The 21,119-nt window shown below is 35.6% G+C and overlaps 1 protein-coding gene across 2 annotated transcripts in view; it reads left to right on the top strand.

Annotated features, from left to right (window-relative positions):
- The window catches only part of plxna3 (plexin A3), a 355,788-nt gene that overhangs the window by 184,905 nt on the left and 149,764 nt on the right, over positions 1-21,119 (top strand). For both annotated transcript variants that reach the window (XM_087263713.1, NM_001098489.1), the window contains 1 exon segment: positions 15,073-15,187. In XM_087263713.1, coding sequence (XP_087119839.1) covers positions 15,073-15,187 — 115 coding nt within the window.

Genomic DNA, 21,119 nt, shown 5'->3' with positions numbered 1-21,119 from the left:
TCCGTCATTTAGAATTCATAATAGTCCAAAAGGTGATGATAGTAGTTAAACATGGCTGTTTGTTCATGTTTTAGGTTGCTGAAAGAATCATTTGCTCTTGTTTTGTTTTTTGTTTTTTTGGCTTCTCCTTTGTTTTTTCACGCTTCACTTTCACGTTTGTCAGTTTTAGAAGGGATCGAATGTCAGAAGCTTTTTAATAATCACATGCACGTTATTATCATCAGCTCAAAAAGTTAGTTATTTCAAATATAGATGCGCACGCGAGAGATTGTGAGCTCTCTGGAGAAAGTGAAACCACTTGCACTTTTAGACAGCCTTAAAACAGAAACAGGACACAGCAGATTTAGTTTTTCATAACTTTGTGGCTGTTCATCAAGACAACAGTGAGGTTGTTATTATATTATATTATTGTATTATATAACAATGCCTTGTTATTATATTTATATAGTATTACGATTATCCTGCTTGTGGATGCACTAGTGAAGTTTCTCTGTAAACCAATAGCGTTCAGTTGTGTGTTTAGCTCCGCCTTTTTGTACCTTTTTGTCGTGCTAGGTACCCTTTGCAAAGGGTACCCAAAAAGTTGTGTAATACGGTTTGCTTTTTGGTACCTTTTGACAGTGGAAACAAAAGCGTACCGAACCATACCACTCAGTGAAAACAGGCCTTTAGAGTGCAAGTCTGTGAGAAACATTGCTAAAACGTCTAGTGCACCTCTTTAAATCAACACAGCACAGCACAGCTCTTACTAGTTATTGGCCTTAGTTGCACACAATATAGAGTTGTGTTTCAAATAGATAAACTTCTTGAACTGTTTATGCAAAGGACACAAACACTCCAGTCAAAACACATCCATTCAGTGCATGTTTACATTGGAAAACAATGGGAAATGACTGCAGTGGAACCTTCTGTGTGAGCCCCTACTAGTTCACTGATTTTAAACGCAGGTCAGTGAATTCAATTCAGTCAAACACCACAATCACGCCAAGACCCTGGCCTCAGAGTCTGCTCTTCTCTCTATATACATGTTCATTTACACTTCAGTCACATTGCAATCAATGCAGTGGGTGGAGACGTGTCGGTTCTTCCCGGCGGACAGGAACCCACTTATTTATTTCCCTTCACCACTACTCCTTTTCATTCGAGCTCTTTACATCACTTAACCCAGTCAGCCAGCACAATCGCACATTGTTAGCGCCTCCTTTGTTTTTTATCCCAGCCCATTTTGGCCGTTCCAGCGGTGATTTGCATCGAAACAGGAGGGAAATGCGAATTGGTTTATCAAAGGGAGGAAAGGGGGGAGACAAAAGGAGGATGAAATGGGACAACTGGAGGGAGCCGTCATGTGACCGTGTCAATTTGCACCTTGGTGTTGCACATGCAGGTAAATTAGATGCACAAACCCACACTCTGCAGTCTGCACGCGTGCGTGTGTGTTTGTAGGTGCAAGCGCCTGTGCTGATCCATCGTGCCGGGCTCGGCAGTTGCCATGGCAACCCACATCCGAGTGTGGCCCGCTAACTTGCCAGCATGGCCCGTGGCCTGTGCCAGATTTCCTGTTTTCACAAAAGCCCTTTGGAAATGGCGTTTAGCCGGCGATTGGGTGACGTAGGATGGGAGTGGATGGGATTATAGGAAAGTCAAAATTGTGATTGGTATGGGACAGGTCGGGGAAATATAAAGGTGATACTATTATATGGCGCCAGTTGTCCACCATCTATTTTTCTACAATTCTTTAACCACCCAGAACTCATCTTAACCCTGTTTTTTTTCAGTTGATGTTGTGTTGAATTTGCCATTGAAAACGGTCAGTATATGCTGAAAACACATTGTAATCATGTATATAGAAATGCAAGTATTGATTGATTGTATATTTATTTATTATGTCTAATATACTTTATTGTGCTATGTATATATATACACTTTATAAGTATTATTTATATTATGTTAACATTGAAAATCGATTGAGTGTGTCGATCTGTTTCAGGCTTGATTTTATCCATTAGGAGTGGATTGGACTATAAGAAAGTCAGAATTGTGATTGGTATGGGACAGGTCAGGGAAACATTAGTGTGATGAGATTGTGTTAAACCGGTTGTCCACCATCTTTTTTTCCCCCCACAATTCTTTGGCCACCCAGATCCCCCCTTAACCCTGTTTTTCTCAGTTGATGTTGTGTTGATTTTGCTAAAATGGTTTCATTATTGTCAGCATGTGCTGAAAACACATTACACATTATAATCATGTATGTAGAAATGCAAGTATTGTTTGCATTGATTGATTGTATATTTATTGGTTTTTATATTTGTGAAAATGTAAATACACATCATAAATACTATAATTATTTTGTTAACATTGAAAATCAGTTCAGTGTTTTTCAATCTGAGTCAGGCTTTATTTTATCTATTAGGAGTTGGGATGGAACAATTCACTGGACTTACGATTGGATATGATTCACGATTCTAATCTCAGAATATGATTTAATTTAGTCACAATTTTTTAACAAATCTATTTTAAACAACTTTAAACCAGGTGAACAATTGCCCTTTCATTTTTTAAATTAAATGCTGCACATTTTTTGCAAAATACTATATTTTCTGCCATAACTTAATTGCTATTTTAAAAAAGAATAATACAAACTAAAGAAGACTTATTAATATAAACTAACTTAAACTGTGTCTGTGCTGGGATTTGTCATTTTTAAAAAGAAATATCAGCATATCCATGTTTTCTGGGGTTTTTGCACATTTACCATGTCCCCTCCTGATTAGAAAACTCTATGACAGGGGACTGAGATGGCTGTTGTGGAGAGGTAACCAGCGAGCAGTGTGTACAGAGGTGGCCATAGGACTTTTGATCCAGGGGACTGGCCACTGGCATAAAAAAAACTGATTATAAAATTAATAATTATATAGTAGAATAGTTGCAAGATTTCCCAGAGATAGGTTGCAGCTGGAAAGGCATCTGCTGTGTAAAACATATGCTGGATAAGTTGGTGGTTCATTCCGCTGTGGCGACCCCAGATTAATAAAGGGACTAAGCCAAAAAGAAAATGAATGAATGAATAGAGACAGGAGTTGAACATGATTATGAAGGTAAATATGAATATTACGTGTATAATTAAATAGTGTAAGTATTAGTGTGATACACTTAAGAAGAGATAATCTTGAACATTTTAAATATTCAATACAGGGTCCATACGATCATGGAGAACCGGAAAAAGTCATGGAAATTTGACATGGCATTTTCCAGGCCTGAAAAAGTTTCGGATAAACAAAAACCCACAAGGTTTTGAAAATTCACTGAAATTACATGTACATTTAGTCATTTAGCAGACATTTTTGTCAAAAGCGACTTAAGCTGCGGTCACACTAGAGCTTGTGTTTGCAAAATTCTGTCATACGGGCTGTGAAAAGGGGCAGGGTTAAACAACATAGACATTAAAAATTTGAAATTATCTTCTTTTGGTCTCACGCAGTCACCTGATGTGATTTTGCTGGTAAGACTTCACCAAGCTTGAACTTTCGAGTGCAGTGAAATGCAAAACTTGTCGCACGTGCTTGCTTTTCTGGTCTGCCGCATTTGCATGCCTATGAATGGAAGTCTATCGAGCGAAAAATGCAGTGTGATCCCGGCTTTATAATAGAAGTAGTTTTACCTACTATTACTAGTTTAACAAACTATTAAGATTATCTAAAATTAGTTTGGGCGAGGCAGTGGCGCAGTAGGTAGTGCTGTTGCCTCACAGCAAGAAGGTCGCTGGGTCGCTGGTTCAAACCTCGGCTGAGTTGGCGTTTCTTTGTGGAGTTTGCATGTTCTCCCTGCCTTCGCGTGGGTTTCCTCCGGGTGCTCAGGTTTCCCCCACAGTCCAAAGACATGCAGTACAGGTGAATTGGGTAGGCTAAATTGTCCGTAGTGTATGAGTGTGTGTGTGGATGTTTCCCAGAGATGGGTTGCGGCTGGAAGGGCATCCGCTGCGTAGAAACTTGCTGGATAAGTTGGTGGTTCGTTCCGCTGTGGTGACCCTGGATTGGTAAAGGGACAAAGCCGACAAGAAAATGAATGAATGAATAAAATTAGTTTGACAAATATCTGGAGGTTAGTTGTTTTAACCCTTTTTTCTCCTCACAAAAAACATGCTCTCACATTATTAGTTCTGTGTAAGCATCATCTATTTTACATAGACATACAAATAAATTAAAACTATTGTGCGTTTTATGATATGCTGTAATAAATTTTAATGTTTCTTATGATTTACCACGTATATTTCGACATTACATGAAACATTAGGTCATGAAAATTGACTTGAACGTCCTGGAAAAGTCATGGAATTTTAGTAGTAAAAATGTGTGTGAACCCTGTCAATAATAATAAGCAAATTAATAAAATATGCATAAACTTAAAAAGGAGAGGCTAAAAAATAATCTAATACCTGCTTCTGTAACAGAACAACTTTCTCCTTCAAAACATCGTCACACTTTCACTGTGAAAACACTGATGCACCATGTGATCTAAGTAGCACTTGTCGAAGAAAGCGGAGCTACAAATCATCCGGTCCACATGGTTTGGCTCGTTTATATATATATATTTTTTTGCGTATCGACATCTATGACAGTAGTTTTTACTGTGCCGATGGTTTATGTGCATCATATTGGTTGTTCTGTTATGCATAGTTCAGACTGCGTGATTTTAGCCCCGATTTTTGGCTCGCCGACAGGTTTTGAGAAATCGCAGACAAATGCCTGAAATCACAGGCAAGTCGGTGCTTGTGCACGTTAGTGACAATCACACAGTGTGAACTATCAAAGACACGATCTGAGAGAATCGCCAATGAGTCGCCGATGCCTATGAGATATTTGGCGTGCTAAATATCTGGAGCTGTCGGCGAAAATAACATCAGCGATCAGCCAATAAGAGAGCTGCATTTACTTGAGAAATGGATAATTCCCTTTTAACCCAGGTAAGAAAATATGTACATTTTTTTACCCCATTAAAGGCTTCTTTCTCATTTTGTAGTTAATAACAAAATATATACTACGTGTTTTTGGCTGTGAGACGTAGTTTGGACGAAGTTGTCAGCCATTCTTTGTATTGTAAAGTCATGCAATGTGAAAGTCCCTGTCCTGACGCCGATCCATCTTGCAATGTAAACAAAGCATTGATGAAATGCTAGCCCAGATAGTCATGCAGTGTGAAAACATCTGTGACATGACTACTTTAAAAAAAAGTATGTATCGCAATTCATTCACCATTTCTACCGGTTTGAATTGATTTTTAACTGGGTCGCGGTTAATTGTTACATCCCTCATTAGCAGTGCATTGGATTATAAAAAAGTCAGAAATGTGATTGGTATAGGACAGGTTGGGAAAAAATAGTGTGAAGTCGGTGGATGGCGCTTAGTTGTCCACCTTTTTTCCCAACAATTCTTCAGCCACCGAGACCCACTCTTGACTCCTCTTTCCAAGTGGGATAAAAGGAATCCTGACATAATAGACAGGGGCAAGGTAGTCGAAGCCATAGTGCATTTCAGGATATTTTGTTATGAAATAGCTTATGTAAAGTCACAACACTTTATTCCGTTTCATCTTCCCATGCAGCTGCTAGTGAGGCTGTCTTTCCAGCGCTAGTTAGTTTTGGATGTGAATGTGGGCATTTATTAAACATGTGAAACTCTTTTGTGTATTATTGCTCAACCTAGATATGCGTGGCCTCAAGTTACCAGGAAGTGCATATCAAAGGACGTCTGTGTCCTCTCTCACCGCTTTCGTGAATAGTTGGGAAGGTTTTAAGCGAGTATTCAGCAGTTGAAAGGGTCAGCAGTAAGGAACATTTGCTGCTTTTGTACCTTTTCTATGCCTATTGTTTGATTCTTCTGTTAGGTATTCTGCTGTGTTATCATGCCTTTTGCTAATGTTTCACCAAGGTAACCTTATCTAGATCAGGGGTTTTCAAACTTTTAGGACACATGCCCCCCCAAGTTAGGCCAATTTTACTTGCACCCCCCTCCACAGAGCCAAAATTATAGTCCATTTGCAAACATCATTCTCGTATTACCTGCTGCATTGGTGCGTAGAATTAATTACATTGAAATATAATTATATAGCTTAACTGATTCAGTGTGATGGCTGAGCCTTTTTCTGTAAAGACAACATGGTTGGATTCCTGACCAGATTAACCTTAAATCATCTTCCACTGACAATAAATGTGAGCCATAGCATACTTGCTTTTGATGTAGGTACATACAGAAAATTCTGCTTCCCAAAGCCAAGTTTGCAGATCCCAGTTTGGTTGAGTTGAACATTGTGTATGTTTACCTGGACACCAATACTTAGATTTTTAATACAGTTAAGACAATACTTTAATTAAGAGTCACCTGTGCTTAATTTGTCAATTGCGAGGTCCCGGAACAGTAAAGGGTAACGGATCGGGCATGTTATCTGAGGATTGAGAGGTGTCGTGCACTGAAGTGGAGACCGGGGGTGGGGGATGGCGGAGGGGTGTAGCGGACAAAGGACAAAAGTGAAGAGGGTTGGGGAGTCGTGGAAGAAAGTGAACAGCCGACGGAGGAGGGGGATCGTTAAAATGAAGTGACAAATCAGATTTCAGAGATGCCGGATTCGGCATGTTCCGACACAAATAAAGCCCTAACAGTCACCATGTAAAAAGCGATTTTTGATTATCTTAATCCGACTAAAGTCATAACTGAACTAAACAAAAATGGAATTAAGTTGTAGAGTATGCATATATCAGTGGCATTATTGAAATAAACACAGCAATCAAACTATTACCGTCATGTAGGACTTTTCGCCATATTTTCCAACAAGATCCACACACAGTATTTTTTTTTATTGTGTATGGTAGGCACATACACATCGAAAAAATTGGGAAGTTTTTTTTTTTCCATTTGGCGCGCATTATGAAATTTCACAACACTCTTTCACCAGTCCTTACTCCTTATTTGCGTCTTATACCTCAGTTTGTCACGGGGGCATGAATAAAATATTCACGAGTTAAATTGAAACTGCCGAACTGCAGTTAAAGTCACCTAAAATTACATGAAACTCTTACATGGAAGCACTTCACGTAAACACCTTAATTATATTATTGTCTATTCAGGCAACTTACTAGATTACAGATGTCCATGTAAGCGTAGTCAGTAGTTTCTTCAAAGTAAGTGAAAGATCCAGAAGGGCATGATTGCTGATTTGATTCAGAAGGGCACATTTTTGTCAGACGGCTCACCGGTTTTACTTTTATTTAGCGTCATTCGTTTTAAAAATCACCTAGTCCATTTTATTTGTATATATTTTACTCAAACGCATAAACGCATAGGTGCCTGATAGTTAGATATGGAGCTAACAATAATCAGAATCACTCTAGTGAACACATAAAAATCATCATCATAATTTACTTGAGTGCACGCATCAATGTCTCGTGCCCCCCTTAAACTAGATAGCTAACTTAGATGTTTTGTTAAATTTTTATATATAATAAAATGTGATTTAAGCCACGTTATTCTTTTTTCTTTCAAGCTATTTATGTTTGCTGCATGAGGAAAAAAAATCTGCTAGACATATCAAATGGATTTAATAAATATAATATGAAATATAAACAAAAATATGATAAAGCAGTTATATTCATTTAAATATAGTTTATATAACTATAATATGTTTGTTAAATTGTGTATTTATATTTTGTTATAAGAAAATTCACAATTATTATATATTTACATTGCATATTGTATATTAACACATTTATTTGGTCATATTTGAAGAGTAATTTGATGAGTTTCATGTAATTTTGGGTGACTTTAACTGCAGTTCGGCAGTTTCACTTGAACCATGAACATTTCATTCATGTCCCCGTGACAAACTGGGGTATTAGATGCAAATAAGGAGTAAGGACTGGTGACAGTGTTATGGGATTTTTGTTAAATTGTGTATTCATGTTTTAATATAAGAAAATTCTCAATTATTATATTATTTACATTACATATTGTATATTAACACATTTATTTGGTCATATTTGATGAGTAATGAATATATAAATCATAGCTACATGATATTATATACAATAATAAAAAGTAATAATTATATACAGTATAAAATGAGATAAAATAAATACAAAGCAAATATATATAGCAAAACGGTTAATATAGGTCTAATATTCTTTATTGTGCAATGTATTTACATCATTAATATTGTTTATATAATGTAAACATTGAAAACCAGTTCAATGTGTGTCAATCTGTATAGGCTTCAGGCTTGATTTGATTCATTAGGAGTGGATTGGATTATAAGAAAGTCAGATTTGTGATTGGTATGGAAAAGATTCAAATAAATTAAAGTCATTTTAAAAGCAAGTCATGACTTTTTGTTGCCTTTTTGCCCTTTGTTATAACATGCAGAGATGAATCCAGAACAGGACCATATATCAGGATCATAAATACAGTTCATTTTAAATTCCACTTTGACTACTGTGCACAAACTCATGATTTGATGCCGTTTGCCCGAGTTGAAAGTCCAGCCCAGACTCCCAATGATGGTAAAATACTCACTTCATCAGAGTGTCACCATTTGGCCGTGCTGTGTTTTTCAGCCCACGCTCAAATTAAAGCTGAGTGAATTGATGGGCCTTAAACCCCTGACACAGCATATTGCATATTTCAGGCGAGACTTGCAGATCCGTTTGCAGTATTTACAGCGCATTTCAGCTGCAGTGGAGCACTGCGCCCTCCTCCATCAGCCCTACTTTGCATCTTTACCCTCCTACGCCCGGCAGCAGTGATATTAAATATACCATATTACATTCTGCAAAAATACAGCATTAGCATGTTTTATAGTACGGGGTTATTGAATACCTAATTCTGATTGGCTGATAGACATTTTCAGGTAGGTTTTTTTCAGATAAATGCACAGCTAAAGTAGTTCCACCTAGGTCATGACCACAGTACAGTTTCATATCACTACGCTGAATTATTTCAGTAATTTCACAGCTACAAAAGTCAAAGTAACTGGCTTTGGATGTGATGTGTAAGAAACTGGTCTTACACACAGCAATGGTTTGAGAATTTAAACCTGACAGATGTCTTAAAATTTAACATGGCTTCAGGTTTAGTAACTCTAGTATCTATAGAATCATTGACTCTTGTTAATTGAATTATTAGACAATAACACACACCTGAGGTTTAACTCATAACCACTTCATCTATTCATTATTTTCTAATTGTCAATCATCATTTCATCTCCAATTATGCTACAGAGCTGCTTGATTCTGATTGGCTGAACATTCTAGGTGTGCAATTGTTTGTACATAAATCGTGACGGAAGTAATTCCTGGCAGGTCTTACTAATGTGTAAGTAACTAGTGCCACACACACATTTCTTTTAATATATCATCTAAAGCAGTGGTTCTCAAACTGTGGTACGTGTACCACTACTGGTACGCAGGCTTCCTTCTAGTGGTACGCAGAGGAATGAAATATGTCATGTACATGCTACACACATTTCAAAATTTATTAAAAATGATGTATATAATATGCCATATATGACATATAGCCTATATTTCTAAGGTAATATGCCACGTTTTTTTAACTGTGCAGAGTTGTAGCTGCTTTACTGGGCCTACTACGCTACTGTATTTCAATACTGCTTATTTTGGTGGTACTTGGAGAGAAAATTTTTTTCTGAGGTGGTACTTGATGAAAAACGTTTGAGAACCACTGATCTAAAGAATGCCTACAGGTGTAATATTAATGTTATAAGTGGAGTTAATTGTCAGTAGGGCTGTTGAATATTTATAAAGTGCATTATTTTCTAATAATTTAATGGACCAGAGTCAGTTATTCCACAAATGTTATGGTATAAGAATAGGACTGGGACTGCTTGTTTAATTTAAATTAGCTTTGCAAATATCTGAAAATAATGGCTCACTTTACAATGTTTATCAGCCAATGAGAATCAAGCATTCAAGCACATGTCTGGAACAACTAATCAAATATAAACTAGCTGTGTGTACAATGTTTTTCGTCCAATTGGAATCAAGCATTTAACAGCTCCATAGTAAAATAGAAATAATAATAATAATAATTTACCTCAGTTGTTTGTCATTTTTTAATAATTTAATGGACCAAAGTAAATTTTTCCTCTTATACAGTAAAAATATCTGCCTGGAAGTAGTTGTTAAACTAGTTCTGCGTATTTATGAAAATAATGGCACACCTTACAATGTTTATCAGCCTATGAAAATCAAGCATTTAAGCATATGCCTTGAACCACTTATTACATATAAACTAGCTGTGTGTTTGATGTTTGTCGTCCATTGAGAATCAAGCATTTAAAAGCTCCATAGTAAAATGAAAATAGTGCACAGCCAAAGTATAATCATTTACATTAGATGTGCATTATTTTCTTATATTTTATGGACCAGAGTCAATTTTTCTGCTTATAACAGTATAAATATCTGCCTGGAAGTACTTGTTAAACTAGCTGTGCGCATATATGACAATAATGGCACACCTTACAATGTTTATTAGCCAATAAGAATCAAGCATTTCAGCAAATGTCTTGAACTTCTTATTAAATATAGAATAGCTGTGCGTATAATGTTTATTGTCCAATGAAAATCAAGCATTTAACAGCTTATAATGTTTATTAGCCAATGAGAATCAAGCATTTCAGCATATGCCTTGAACTACTTATTAAATATAAACTAACTGTGCATATAATGTTTATCTTCCAATGAGAATCAAGCTTTTAACAGCTCTATAGTAAAACAAAATTAGTGCACAGCTAAAGTATAATAATTTACATTAGATGTGCATTATTTTCTAATAATATTGTGCACTGGAGTAATTTTTTCTGCTTATTACAGTATAAATATCTGCCTGAAAGTACTTGTTAAAATAGCTGTGCGCATATGACAATAATGGCACACCTTACAATGTTTATCGCCCAATGAGAATCAAGTATTTATCAGCTCCAGAGTAAAATAGAAAATAGTGCAAAGCCAAAGTGTAATAAACTAAATTAAATGTGCATTCTTTTCTAATATTTTAAAAGAACAAAGTCAATTATTCTGCTTGTATTACAGTATATACTGGGCAAAAGTCTTAGGCCCCCAGTTACATTTGTTATTTTAGTGAGGGTATAATGAAAAGCTGATATAACAAAGACACCTATGAAATGGCCTCCACAGAGTCCTGACCTGAATATTATGTAGAAAAAGAAAGATATAACAAGCTAAATCTAAGCAAGAACTCCTAGAAGTGCTGAAAGATGCTTGACATGAAATTGCACATCATTTCAGAAGAGTAATTTTGTTCTGAATATTGTGTACATATTTTCTATTTGTATATTAAAGGTTTAGTTCACCTAAATAAAATGACCCTGCGCTTGCTCCATAGATGTGTGCAAAATGTCTAAGGCTTCCAAACGCTGGCAGTGGCCTAAGACTTTTGCATATTATGCTATGCTTTTATTTGACAATAATACACACCTTACAATGTTCATCAGCCAATGAGAATCAAGGATTTAACAGCCCCATTGTAACTGTATCAAACTCTCTTAGATATGCATGATTTCCTGTTATTTCCACCTGTTACCAATTACTAAAAACACCAACGATAATCTGTATGTTTTGATATTGTTCTAGAGAGGTAGATTTGCTAGTGAAAATGTTTCAAATGAAAGAACCAGAGGATGTTTTGTCCTCCCTTCAGACCGCGTCGAGATTCTCCTGAGCGATGCAGCTGCAGGTGCGCTGTGCTCTGACTGTCGAGTGCTCTCTAAAGGCGATTCGAACCGTGCCTCCAGAGAGAAGGACGTGATTAGTATGTCGTATTGTGCCATCTTTCTATTCTAGACTACATAGAGTGGTGTGGCAGACGAGAGCCAGCGTGAAGTAGAAAAGTCGCCCTGCCGGAAGTGTCCGCTAACGTTTTCCCAGCGTGGACTCTCTTGTGGCGCCATTGGCCTTTCGCCCCGTACGTCCACAGGTGTCGCCTGCGTATGTTTCACTGCAGGACGTGACTGTTTAATTGGGAATGTCATTAAGGCGGCGGTCTAAAAGGCTTTTTCAGGGTCGGGTTAATGACTAATTGAGAACGAGTCGGGTGTTCAATGGCCCTCGAGGAATAATTGTGGGTGTTGGAGTGAAAGAGCGGATTTGTGACATATTGACCGCTCAGATTTGCACGGCGGCGTCTTCATTCACATCAAGAGAGTCTCTATGAGAGTTTAAGTCTGACCCGAGGCTCGTTCAAGATGTTCCCGAGGACAATGATGTGATTTATAGGCAAAGTATTTGAAGAATTGAGAGAATTAATGACTTGAGCTGGAGGTTCAGTTGAGGAGAGGGAAAAGTTTGCACTTTCTCTAGTTTTGGGTTTTGTGTGGCGTGATGGTTAAGCATTTAGATTTGGTTTGATTGTTGGTTTGTTTACTGAAATGTTTATAAATGTGTTATTATGGTTATAAGAGCAAAGTTATAAACTGCTATTCCTTGGGATGTAAAACTAAAGACTAACCACCAAACTTGCACTGTACTGTACTGAAAGTTTATTACAAGGATTTTGTAGCATAATATACAACACCAACTCAATATAAAACTAAACAATATATTACTTTAGACTATCAAAAATGTTCATAAAAGTCACTTGTTTCTAACTTTTTAAGTTTAAACGTTGAACGAAAGATCAAGGCCCTATAATGCAATTCAAAAGCATAAATAAATGGGAAAAACAAAAGCATGAATCACAGAATACGGAAAACTGCTAATTTATGGATATTTTTTACAGTGTGGGTCAGTTGTTCAGACTATTGACTTTATTTAGCCTACAATATTCTGAATCATGCTATTGAAACATGCTAGAATCATAATACTTTGTGATATGGTGTACTATCCTTGTGCTACAAATTGCTAGAAACATCTTAACAATGTTAGAAATGTGTCATAAAACATGCTATCAGCATGTAAAATGTTGTACTTGTTAAATTATGCTAGAAATATCCAATAGTTGTGTTAAACCATTAATCTAACATTAGGACACGAGAAAGCAGAGATGGTGGAGCCATGTGCAGTTTATTAAACATCAACATCACATTAGAAGCATCTTAGCAGTCTAATAAAACATGCTAGCATTGTATTAAGTTATGCCAGCTACTGACAAACTTGCTGCCATTATACAGTTCATGTCAGCGACATGCTACAAATGTAAACACTGTAAGTCATGCTAGGTCAAAACATGCTTTTAGCTACGAGTAAAATTCTTAATAAGCTTGCTATAGTTGTGGAAAATTGTTAGTAAACTTGCTAACGTTCAGGCTCAGCTTTTTTGTGACAACCTCAAAATTGTCTATTTTTTTTTCTTTTTATTATTCTTTGCTCATTTTTCCAGCAACATCAACATCATATTAGAAGCATCCTAACAACCTAATAAAACATGCTAGCATTGTATTAAACTGTACTAGCAACCTACAGACTTGCTGCCATTGTAAAAATGTTAGTGACATGCTACAAATGTATGCTAAGTCAAAACATGCTATCAACTGAATATTCTAAGAGTATGTTAGCAACATGTTAAGCAGTGTATTAAACAATACTAAAAATATGTTAGCAAGATGGAGGGCTTTTACAACTATTTTAGACTTTTAGGCTCAGCTTTTTTGAGACAACCTTAACAGTTTCTAGGTTTTTTTTTTTTCATTATTTGCCCATATTTTCCCCCATTTTTCCAGCAACATCAACATCACATTAATAGCGTCTTAGCAGCCTAATAAAACATTCTAGCATTGTATCAAGTTGTGCTAGCAACCTACAAACTTGCTACCATTATAAAAATCATGTTAGCGACATGCTACAAATGTAAACACTGTAAGTCATGCTAGATCAAAACATGCAATTGACATAAAATATGCAAGCAGTTTTAATATTAGCAGTAGGTTGAATTGTTAGTAAACTTGCTAACTTGGCAAATTATGTGTTAGCAGTGTATTAAACAATGCTAGAAAAATGTTAGCAACATGGAGAACTTTCAGATTGTTGCAAACTTCAAGCTTTTACAACTATTTTAGACTTTCAGGCTCTGCTTTTTTGAGACAACCTCAACATTTTCTAGTTGTTTTGTTTTTTCACTCTGCCCATTTTTCCTATTTTTCCTGCAACATCAACATCACATTAGAAGCATCTTAGCAGCCTAATAAAACATGCTAGCATTGTATTAAATTGTGCTAGCAACCTACAAATTTGCTACTGTTATACAATTCATGTTAGCGACATGCTACAAATGTAAACACTGTATGTCATGCTAGATCAAAATATGCTATCAACATAAAATACGCTAGCAGTTTTTAAATAATAACTGTAAGTAAAATTGTTAATAAACTTGCTAACATTGTGGAAAATTGTTTGAAAAATGTTAGCAACATGCTAAATGTGTTAGCAGTGTATTAAACCATGCTGGAAACATGTAAGTAACATGGAGAACTTTCAGAATGTTGCAAACTTCAAGCTTTTACAACTATTTTAGACTTTTTAAACTTTTTTGAGGCAACCTCAAAAGTTTCTAGTTTTTGTTTGTTCTCCGTTCTTTCTCTTTCTTCTCCATTTCCCCCTGTTCCAGTAACAGAAAGAACAAAATATGGCAGTTTCATGTGTTTCCAGAAAAGAAGAGCGTTCTGCCCTGGAAAGTTGGCTCCTGCTGGTTTTGAACTAGAATGTGCTTTTTTTAGATGCTAACAGCTGAATAAAGTCAGTAGGCTTAATGTGACAATAAGTCATCCATATTATAATCAGCTTAACTTTCTTTATGGATTATTGAGTGTTAAGTAACCCTCAAGAAATTATTGTAGGTGTTAATTATCTGTTTTTATTAAATTCAGTTTCAAGCATTGACGTATTTGGAATTACACATATATACATACAACTAAAATAAAGCAACTCATTTATTCACTTGGCTTTCTTTTCTCACCATATAACTAAAAACCTTTTTGTTTTGCAGTTGTATTTTTAAATGATTTCTATGTTAAGATAAAGCCTCTCGTGTAACTGTCTGTTGTTTTTCTGCTCTGTAGGTGTTCATCGTGTGTTAGCAGTCCTTTCCCCTGCAACTGGTGTAAATATCGCCACATCTGCACTAATAATGTAGCCGAGTGCTCTTTCCAGGAAGGTCGGGTGAGCAGCGCAGAGGTAAGAAGCCAGACCGCAGCACCTAAACAAACACACCACTGCTAAAGGACACATTTTAACTGACTGACTGACTCTGAGTACTTTACTAGTCAAGTGTTTTAACTAAATCTAGTCAAGAAATTTTAAATAAGGCAAATGTAGATAACTTTTTGCAGAGTTTGATCAAATGACTTGTGATAGTTCTGGGATTTTACATTGTGCTGTGCTACTTTTAAATGGGTATATATCAGTGACGTGCAGTGAGGATTGTGGCTGATGAGGCACTGGCTATTTCAGGGCCTTTTTTACAAATATATGCACTCAATATTATTTGCCAAATACCGATTGTGTTTCATATATCATATCAGCATTCTTTCTATACACATGGCGGGTACATATCAGCTGAATGTAAAATGTATAGCAATTCAATATGCCTCTCAAAACAAGGTGGATGCTACAGACAGCCTATAATAAGCAACATAGCACCACGGCGGCTCTCTCTGTCTCACAAACACACACATAGGTTGAACATTGGTCTTAACTTTACTTATAAATTAAAGGTTCACAAAATCCTCGTGTATTTTTTTTTGAGATTTTCAATCATTTTTGTGGGAAGAGCAATACGAGAATTGGAGAATGGCGGACGTTGTCTTTTATCAGGAGTTCGTTCACATTTAGACACATCGCTGTGCTGCTGTGTTTGCCTAAATCCTCTAGATTACCAACAGGGCTAATGGTTAAAATAGACAGGGCAAGAGACCTGCTGCACTGAGTCTGCATTCAGACCTATGATTCAGACCCGGAGATTGAGGGAAAAGTCCTTATTTATAGTGTTTATATGAACATAATTATCTTTATAATTAAATAAATTGTGTATAATTATATAAAAGTTAAAAGAATTAACCTCACGGTTTGTGTCTCATTTTGTGAGCTAACTGACAACAGTTGTTCGCTCCACTCATTTTCTCCTGCTGGCCACACCCACTCCTGCCATTTGCTCGCGGAGATCCACGTCCATTATGATGCATCTTTTGAAAAAATTCTGAGGTAGACCTGAACCGTCTGTCATGACCCTTTAAGTCTTGAAATGACTTGAATTACTTTGAAATGATTGAGTTATCTTCTGTCCTTTGAAGCAAGCCCTTTAGCTCTGGCATTGGTCATCAATTATTTATTAACTTTTTTTATTTTTTTTTATTAAAGGCCAATTTTGAGAAAATTTTGAGCTGAGATATTAACATTACATCTGTGATTTTTGCAGACATAAAATAACAGACTCCTATTGAATTTTACCTTATTACATAGAAGAACAGCAATCACTGAACAGGAATAACTGTGGCAGGGCTACTGCCTGCCTCACCTCATGTCTTTTCAGTGTGGCTTTATGTCAGATCCTAAATCTAAATAAGTGGTAGACATTTGTGAAATAGATTACTTATCATATGCAAAGTAAGAACTTGTAATGAAAAAATGTTTACAATGTGTAAAAACATTTTAATAAAGGATTATAATGGTAGCATACACCGAGTAAGCAAAAGGCATGCGTTCAACCCAGTTTGCAAGGAATTGCGTAATCTGATGTGAGGCATGCAGCTCAGAGCTGCCTCACCTCGCTTCCTATGCTGTAAGTGAACAGAAAATATGCAAAACACAGCGATTTTTATTATTAAAAGGATTGAAATCATATGAATCATACAGAAATTGCATTCATAGCACATATCAGAGGACAAATATTAATTTCATCATTACTTTACATCTCATGAAGGCAGGTTAGGATGATGATCGCCTGCCTTCCCTGGCCACATGTCCCTGAAATATATACAATTCAAATGGTTAACTGTAAATATTAAACATTTATATTCAAAACATCTCATTTTTCAGTCAGTGTAGAAAACTAGCAAATCATGGTTTTTACATTTTTTTTTTTACGTTTATATTGAGCTTTTCATTCCGTGGACTCAAAGTGCTTTACAGATGTTAAGGAAATCTCCTCATTCACCACCAATATGTATATTTATTGTTTATTTAATTATATTATATTTTCGATGGAAATTTCAGATGGCACTTAGAGGTTTTTGCATCTGAACTCTCACATAAACACACGTGTGTGTATGTATGTATGTGTGTGTGTGTGTGTGTGTGTGTGTGTGTGTGTGTGTGTGTGTGTGTGTGTGTGTGTGTGTGTGTGTGTGTGTGTGTGTGTGTGTGTGTGTGTGTGTGTGTGTGTGTATATATATATATATATATATCACACAAGTAGCAGTGCAATATGGCTGTATATCAGCACTGGTGGGAGGCGTGCGTTAGCGCCCTATCAGTGCTGATATACAGCTATATCGGACCGCTACAAGTGTGATATTGCGTTTATACAACATTTCAACATCTCAAACCTGTATATAAATAAGAAAATCAAACACGGAGAGTCTAAAAACCCATTTTTATCAGGAACTACTTTCTTCCGCCATTCATTCACCTCTGCCGCTGACGTCAAAACAGCAGAACCCTACCTTATTCCCCAACATCACTTTAGAGCTAGTGTTTGAATGACTCCGTCTAACGTGATAAGAAAATTGCTAGTTTTGCCTACACTTTAAGACTATAAGGCTGAACGTGACATGAAATGCCATCCATCTACAGAGATATCTTCTTAAAGTGTTACAGTCTACAGAATTTCTCTGTTGCAATCGGGACTTCACAATAATTAACCCCGAAAATAACAATGAATCCACTAACGTTACCAGACTGCTGTTGTGTTTGTGACTTTGCTCATTTTAATCTGCCAACACAACACACATTCCTGATATGCGAGCAAATAGGTATAAATACAGCACTACAACATGCAAAAAGAGAGCTCATCTAACCTGCCAACATGTCTCTGAAAACCCGGGAGACCAGGGGGAGGGGGTGTTTGGTGGTGAGGTTGAGAACCGGGATAGGATGCAGCGGATTTATGACGGCTACTTCGATTGGGTTCTGTACCAAAGTTGGCAACCCGGGGGTGTTTAGTTTACAGGCTGTACCAAAGAGGGAAGTGGGTGAACTTACGGGAGTTTTTTTTTTTTGAAAGAAATAAAAACTGGATGTTTGCGGTAGACTGGTCTGAAATACGGGATACTCCCATGAAAAACAGAAGTGTTGGGAAGTGTGCTTACCAGTATAATATTGATTTGATCTGCTATAGTTAGAAATCAGACTGCTATATCTTCTAAGCGAAAGGGCTTATGATGCAGTTCTGTCGCCATCTTGTGGAGAGAAAGCGTTAACTGTCACTGACGAGCTGTCTCTCAGAAATTGTAAATAATTTAAAGTAGGCACTATTCTTGCAAATAAACTGCATAGTTGCAATCTAAACAACTATATTATAGCATAGTAATATTTGTAAAACTGTAGTGTCTGATTGTTGTTGGCTGTATGTGGGCGGAGTAATACACAATGGGTAAAGAGGCTGTACGGATGCTGATATTACTTAAATATATCACGGCTATCAGCCAATCAGATTTGAGATCCAGACAGAACTGTTTTGTGTGTGTGTGTGTGTGTATATGTATATATATATACATACATACATATAATAGTTTAATATTATTTAATAGGGTTTAATAGTAGTAATTATTAGTTTTCTGTGCTATATTATATTATTCATTCTTTCATTTTCTTTTTCGCTTAGTCCCTTTATTAATCTGGGGTCGCCACAGCGGAATGAACCACCGACTTATCCAACACGTTTTACGCAGTGGATGCTCTTCCAGCTGCAACCCATCTCTGGGAAACATCCATACACTCTCATTTACACTCATACACTACGGACAATATAGCCTACCCAATTCTCCTATACCGCATGTCTTTGGACTGTGGAGGAAACCCACGCAAATGCAGGGAGAACATGCAAACTCCACACAGAAACGCCAAGTGACCAAGCTGAGGCTCGAACCAGCGACCTTCTTGCTTTGAGGCGACAGCACTACCTACTGCGCCACTGCATCGCCCATATTATTTTTATTATGTTATGTTATGTTATGTTATATTATGTTATGTTATGTTATGTTATGTTATGTTATGTTATGTTATGTTATGTTATGTTATGGTATGGTATGGTATGGTATGGTATTGTATGGTATGTTATGTTATGTTATGTTACGTTTACGTTACGTTACGTTATATTTAGTGCTGTAAAACAATTAATTGCATCCAAAATAAAAGTTCATATTTACAAATATGTGTATATTATTATATGTATTTACAATAACTGTGAAAATTTTTATGTGAATGAAGTTTTATAAACTCATTTCGAGAGGAGCATGTGATATGATTGATCGCGGCTGGCCTCACATCAATAATAATTGCTAGTCCAATCAGATATCATTGCTAGACCAATCAGATGAATTCTAGCCTCCAATAAATAAGCCCATCATACCTTCCTTGTCTTGGCCTCCCATCCTCAAGGTTCTCACCTGGGACAGCATGAAAGTCCGCAAATCAAGCAATAGATAAGTCTGAAATAAATATGTGCATGACTATATTGTATATAAAATATAGCAATATTTACAATATTAAGTATTGTAAAATATATATGTTTGCATATAAATATTTATTATATTATATTATATTATATTATATTATATTATATTATATTATATTATATTATATTATATTATATTATATTATATTTATTTTATTTTATTTTATTTTATTTTATTTTATTTTATTTTATTTTATTATAATAAATTAAAAAATATTAAAATATAATATTAAAATATTATATTACATTACATTACATTATTTTATTTTAAATTATGTTATAGAATTTATATGATATTAAATTTTATTTTATATTATATTTTATTTTATTGTATTATAGGATTTATATGGGATTGTAATATGTGTTGTATTATATTATATTATATTATATTATATTATATTATATTATATTATATTATATTATATTATTATATTATATTATATTATATTATATTATATTACATTATATTATATTATATTATATTATATTATATGCTATTGTATTATATTTTATTATATTTTATTTTATTAATATTATATTATATTATATTATATTATACCAAATATTTATATTTTTTAAATAAAAAGTAAAAAAAAAAAAGTAAACATTAGTTAACCTGTTTTCTCATCGCTGTTCACTTTTTCTTCCTACCATAAAATTGAAATTCAGTTTGCTAGGGATCCACACTGTCTTTTAGTAATTAACTGGTTAGTGCTGAACAAATTCTTGACTACTGAATTACTCGCAGCAGTCTCTGAGGCCTGAATTGTTCCCGTCTGGAGGGTTTGATCCACAGCAGTGCCGTGCAGCTTAATCAGATTCAGATGTGTTAGGAGCTGATTTGTGATTCAGTGTGGCTCGGATGATTCACTGCTTCACTTTCTCTAGTGAGCGATGGATTGAGAAGGGCTCGTCTGCTCTCTGTTTTGCCCTCAAGGGTTGGCATCCGTTTAAACTCAGTATGGAAGCTTTTGTGGCCTGCCACCTGAGGGGACAGGAAGTGAGAACAACACAAGCACTTACTTGTCCTTTTCTAATTCAAATTTGAATTTGAGGGAAGAGTTTAAGACCGCATATTCCCAGTTGATTGATTAGAAAGTGAGTTTTTGGATGATATATTTTTATGTTGTATTTAAATATACAAGTAAGGCATAATATTTGTTTAGCAACTAATTTGTATGCATATCTAGGACAAAATTGACGTTGGTTTCAGATTCACTATGACTGTTTATTTCCTTTCGTTTTTTTTGCATAGTATAGTTTTTCATAAATTGATTTTGTGTATCTCTTTTTATCACTTTATAATTCAGATTTTGATTACAGTGTTGCCAACAAATGTTTACAATCAGACTATTTATGTTTGACTATATCTGTAAAAACCTTCAGAATATAGATATGAATACTGTAAAACTGAAGTTTGGTGTAAGTGCTGCT

The sequence above is a fragment of the Danio rerio genome, chromosome 8 (assembly GCF_052040795.2).
Source record: "Danio rerio strain M-AB ecotype USA chromosome 8, GRCz13ab, whole genome shotgun sequence".
Classification (NCBI taxonomy): Eukaryota; Metazoa; Chordata; class Actinopteri; order Cypriniformes; family Danionidae; genus Danio; species Danio rerio.
The sequence above is the reverse complement of the archived record's forward strand: the minus strand, read 5'-3'. Positions and strand labels throughout refer to the sequence as shown.